The sequence below is a fragment of the Watersipora subatra genome, chromosome 6 (genome assembly GCF_963576615.1).
Source record: "Watersipora subatra chromosome 6, tzWatSuba1.1, whole genome shotgun sequence".
Lineage (NCBI taxonomy): Eukaryota > Metazoa > Bryozoa > Gymnolaemata > Cheilostomatida > Watersiporidae > Watersipora > Watersipora subatra.
The window spans coordinates 52,356,761-52,362,600 of record NC_088713.1 but is presented as its reverse complement, the minus strand read 5'-3'; the positions used below and the strand labels follow the sequence as shown (position 1 = coordinate 52,362,600).

General features: G+C 38.3%; 1 protein-coding gene across 1 annotated transcript; it reads left to right on the top strand.

Annotated features, from left to right (window-relative positions):
- The first annotated feature begins 220 nt into the window (after positions 1–220).
- LOC137398354 (uncharacterized) lies at positions 221–4,546 on the top strand. Its single transcript, XM_068084461.1, has 10 exons — positions 221–262; positions 953–1,389; positions 1,533–1,636; positions 2,685–2,750; positions 2,862–2,960; positions 3,099–3,161; positions 3,429–3,491; positions 3,610–3,693; positions 3,872–3,934; positions 4,443–4,546. Exons 1-10 carry the CDS (start codon positions 221–223, stop codon positions 4,544–4,546), a joined length of 1,125 nt encoding a protein of 374 aa, XP_067940562.1.
- The last annotated feature ends 1,294 nt before the right edge of the window (positions 4,547–5,840 follow it).

The window sequence follows — 5,840 nt, the reverse complement described above, 5'->3', positions numbered from 1 at the left end:
AAATGTTCATCAAATGTCTTTTTCATATAATAAACTCACATAATGGATTATTTAAGTATTGTTTCCTGTGTACATTATTCAATATTATTGCAATGTTAAATGTTCATTGTCATTACTGGCCTGCGAACTATTCTGTAATTGGACAAGTTGTATTTGCTTCAGCCAATCAAGAGGCAGATTGTTGAATAAGGGGCGGATATCTTTTCAAGCTATAAAAGACATGGAGTGTCCAGCAAGCATTTCACCTACAGAGCACCTACAGGTAAGTATAACTTTTCTGTTATATTAGCATCTGTTGATATTATACTTACTGGGAATTATAGAGTAGATGAGGAGAGACACTGAGTCAGTGTGATTATAATGTAACTCTGACATCCTGAGACTATCACTCTCTACCCTGAGGATACTCATAGAGTCTATCCTCTAGTGAGGTTAAGTTAAAGTCAGGAGTCTCTGGTTTCATTCCTCAGTCATTTTTATACCTGTAAACATTTCCTATTGTAAATACGTCATATTCCTTTTATGAATAGAAGGAGCTCTGAAACTGGAGTTTTTAGCTGCTTCTCTTGTCTTTATTCTGGTCAGAATCAGCTGCAGGTCACTGATTGTACTTAGTCACCAGTTTTATAGGAAATTAGCGTTTAAAGTAGGAGACTGTATGAATCTTATTGCTGTCTACTGATTTGTCATTGTTAAGATTTTACAGAGTTTATTTCCATTAGTTCAACACTTGAGAGAGCAAATAGCAGGAGTGTTTTTGCTTCATTTCCCAGCTCTGAGTATCACATTCCTAGTCTCCTTTTTATACTCTATGAATATCCAGGGTTCACCTGCAGCAACTCTGTTATGGTTGGCAGCTTTATAAGTCATCAACTCACCCAGAGTCAGCAGTTGAGTCACAATTTGTCTTCATTTTTCTCTATCATATTTTACTGTGTGGAGTATTTTACAGGAGACAATGGAGCAATGGATAAGGGAATATATTAGCGCTAGTGGAGCTCCTGACATTACCTCTCTTAAGGCTGCTCTAACAACCACCCCTCCTGATCAGCTACTTCAGCTTATAACAACTATCAGAGATAGTAAGTTGTTTACAGTTCTGCTATTGGCTATCTCCCGAGACCATCCTGAAGTATCTCATCTGTTACTCACTCCATTGAGAGGAATAGCAGATGAGTTGCTGTTTGAGAAGGTTGAGGGTGGATATACAGCTCTGCACAGGGCTGTATTGAAGGGATATAGAGAGTTAGTAGAGCTTATACTTTTTACTGTATCCTCTGGTAAGAAGTATGAGCTGATAGCTGTGAAGGATGGACTGGGTTACACAGCTCTAACAGAGGCTGCATTGAGAGGATATACAGAGATAGTAGAGACTCTACTGATCAGCCTGTCAGTAGAGCAACGAGTCTCCCTGCTCAACATACAGACTAACTACTTCCTAAACACAGCACTACAGCCGACATGGGACACACAGCAGCTTTACAGACTATGCTGACCTCTATCCCTCCTGATAAAGTCTCTGCTCTCCTCAGTATAAAGAACAGTGACAGTAGAACTCTTCTGGAGGATGCAGAGTCTGAGGGAAGGAAAGAGACAGTAAAGCTGCTTAAGAGCTGGAAGCAGCCAGTACTAGCAGGTAGGAATATTATACAGTGTGATACCAGCTACTCACTTGTACTACTCTATTGCATAACTCTCTGCTTTTCCCCAGGGTATCTTTGTAAACATACCCTGGGGAATTCCATTTACATTTTCCTTGCATAGAGACTGCAGTGGGCTGTAGAAGCAGTTCAATTCTGTCTCTGTATTAAAAGCTGTCAGTTCAGCCTCTTCTCTTCAGCCAACACTCAGCCCTTGCTAATCACTCATCACCTCTGCTCTCTCTCTTGGATAATTATAGACTGAGTATTTTAATTCCTTATTCAAAACTGATAGGATTAAAGTGATGTTAGCAGCTCAACACCTTGTGGCAGCTATTAGTCAGCACTTAGCTTAACTCTCCTGATTCATGGATATTCTTATTACTCACTACAGTTTTGAATAGAAACATGAGCTATTTACTAGAATTATAGTAGTAGTAATTCTTACAGACAGACAGCTCTTATTATAGTTAAGATTTTTCCTATGGAGCAGCTGTTGCTAATTATAGAATCACAATGTTAGAGGAAGCATAAAATATGGTATATGTTTACTCAAATTTTTAATAATTTAAATGCAGGTTCTCAGTCTATTATTACTCACTGAGTCTGTACACCTGGTTGTAGCCATGGAGAAGATAAGTACAACATCCAGTAGGAACTTATTCAAGATTTACTTCTACTAGCAACACTAGTTGATTCTTATTTATTAGTAACTCTTACCATAAACTCTAAGCAATTGGTTCTAAGGCTATATTTTAACATTATTATCAATAGATTTAATTAATTATTATTAATATAACTGCAATATCAGTATAAATTTTGTATTCTTTTATTTTATCAATTTTTGGTCTAGAATTGGTTCATAGCATGGTAAGAGTTTGAGATTAAATTTGTTTGTACCTCATTCAGCCTGTTGTCATTGTAACACAGCGTTATCTCTTCTTGTAGATAAGGCTATACTGAGTCATGTAGAGGTATTCATATTTATCAGATGATCTGTCTGTTGATTGGATTGAAGTATTATTTATTTTTACTTTGTTGTAGCCCACGCTGCTGCCACTTTCTGGAGGTTTGCTGCCCTTCATGAAGCTGACAGACACAAAACAAAAGGTAAACATAGTATAAGATTACTTTGAAAACTAAAGTCTACAGATCTTGAAATGTAAAATTTTTCCCAGAAATTGGATTAAATCAAAGTAATTTTTAATTTTTGTTTTTTAGCATTTACCGGAGCTTCACTTTTCTTCTTTGTAGCACATGCCGCTGCCACTGATGAGAAAATTGCTTCCTTTCAGCAAGCTGACAGACACAAAACAAAAGGTGAGCATAGAATAAGATTACTTTGAAAATGGAAACCAGCAGTATCAGAGGCTATACTGAGTGATGAGGAGGTCTTCCTATCTATAAGATGGTTTATTTGTTAATTATAACAAAATCTTATTCTTTATTTTGTTGTAGCCCATGCTGCCATTGACAAGAAAATTGCGGTTCTTCATGAAGCTGACAGTCATAAAACAAAAGGTGAGCATAGAACAAGATTAGTTTTATTTTGTAGTTGATGCTGCTGCTGATAAAACAATTCATAATCTTGTAATAGCAGAATATGAGCCCTGATTATATTATTGTTGTTTTAGAATTTATTAAACTAAATGAGTTGAGTTGGCTGGTGTTAACTCTGGTTTAGCTGCTAATAAAGCTGTCTAATTGTAATGTTACATTTGCTTATTGCTTCTTATTGTAAGATGTAACAGTACCAGCACATTAGCCTTGATTGTATTATTATTTTAGAATTGACCAATCAAAAGGAGGAGTTAGTAGCACTAAAGGAAGCAGATAGTCAAAAGCTGGAAGGTGAGTGTCTCACTTCCAGTAGAACTAGACTCTCCCCTTGTGATTAAATACTGATGTGTCTGATTACTACACCTCATAACAGGGCAACAGTGTATAAGCCATGATCCTATTGTTTTAGAGTTGGCCAATCAGAGGGAGAAGTTAGTAGAGTCTCAGCAGCAGATTGTAGCCCTTCAAGCAGTAAACAATCAGTTGACGGCAGGTAAAGTTTTTACTCACAGTTCAACTAGAGTTTGAGTTTTAACATTCACATATTTACTGTTCATCAGTAACAACATATAGATGTGTAGAAGTGATAGTTAACAAGAGTAACTATAACTGTAAGTATCAGTTTTGTAACAGTAGGGTCCCAGGCTATAAATTTACTCCATATGTTGTAGCCTTGGCTCAGGCTGAAAGGAGAATTGGTCTTCTACAGGACGAATCTGAGCAACATGCAGCAGGTGAACATAAGCGTTTTAGTTTTCAATATTTGGTCAAAAGGTTAAACTAAAAGCCCCTTTTTCAGGTTTCAATTTTTATGAGCCAATAATCAAGTTGTGATTGAATGTAATTGTTCATATATTTACTGTTCATCAGTAACAACACGAATTCGTTTACCTCCATGTGTACTTTGTCTTGCTAGTTATTAACTTATAAGGAATGGATATGATGAGTTTTGTTTCATCACTGCTATTGGCTGGCCAGCAGTTAATTCTATTGATTAATGCTCAAAGGTAGCAAATCACTCAAAATTGGTAGCTATGAACATGTGAATCACAAGCCAAATTTTATTGCTTGGCTCTGCAGATTAGACTATAGTTTTGACATCTCCAAATCATCTTTTACAAACCTAGCCTTAGTTTGAAGGATGGTTTACACAAGGTGGTTGTGACATGGTACAATTATCATGGGTAGAGAGGAATTCGATTATAACTTCGAATAGACACTTATAAACGTTTGTTTCTTTAGATACGGCTGCCATCATGGAGAGACTTAACAGACTAGATATTTATCTGCGAGCTCCCACTGATACAGACGAGACAGGAGACCAGCTTCATGAGCCTCTTGGCTGATACCTTCCTCTCTGTTAAATGGAAATCATTTGTAGTTCTTGTTTAAGATTTATAATTTAATAAAATTTTATATTTGTTCCTGAAACATTTTCTCCTTTCTACTAAGCTAGTAGTGATTTTTATGAACACACATGTCCATCATTGAACTGCACTCGCGCTACATAATGCCACCTGCATAGCTTGGCAAAATTCCAACTCAATTCCCTACTCAATGTAGACTAGTGCTGGGAACGAGTACTTCTTGGTCAACGGGTTTAGACCCGCCCCCTTCTGTTCGGGTTTTTCGAGTATCGGGTAGCTAGTAGTGCTAGGCTCCGGTATTTCTTTGCCTACGGGTTTTTCGGGTATCGGGTTTATTGATATGGATTTTATGTTTAAATTTTCTAAACAGATTTATCTTCAAATTTACAAAGCAATTATATTTCTTTTCAATTTATTTATCATTTTTCACAGTTTTTATTGACTAACATTCGTACTCGCAGCGTTAACAGGTGGATTGTTAAACAGTCAAAATAGTCTGGGGCTACAGGGCATTTTCGTGTCAACAGGTGGCAGAAGATAGGGTCTATGGTAGCTTAATACTTAAGCATGTTCTATGTACCTCTGACTTTTTGTAGACGGTGCTCCAAGTGAAGTAAATTCTACTCGACAAGGATAGACAACTCCCAACTCAAGAGCGAGTTCACACAACTTGATGAGTCAATAAACAGACTTGTGGGTGAGCCGATAAACAGACTCGAGAGTGAGTCGATAAGCAGACTCGAGAGTGAGCCGATAAACAGACTCGAGGGTGAGCCGATAAACAGACTCGATGGTCAGCCGATAAACAGACTCGAGAGTGAGCCGATAAACAGACTCGATGGTGAGCCGATAAACAGACTCGATGGTGAGCCGATAAACAGCCTAGATGGTGAGCCGATAAACAGACTCGATGGTGAGCCAATAAACAGACTCGAGAGTGAGCCGATAAACAGACTCGAGAGTGAGCCGATAAGCAGACTCGAGAGTGAGCCGATAAACAGACTCGCGGGTGAGCCGATAAACAGACTCGATGGTGAGCCGATAAACAGACTCGATGGTGAGCCGATAAACAGACTCGATGGTGAGCCGATAAACAGACTCGATGGTGAGCCGATAAACAGACTCGAGGGTGAGCCGATAAACAGACTCGATGGTCAGCCGATAAACAGACTCGAGAGTGAGCCGATAAACAGACTCGATGGTGAGCCGATAAACAGACTCGATGGTGAGCCGATAAACAGACTCGATGGTGAGCCGATAAACAGACTCGATG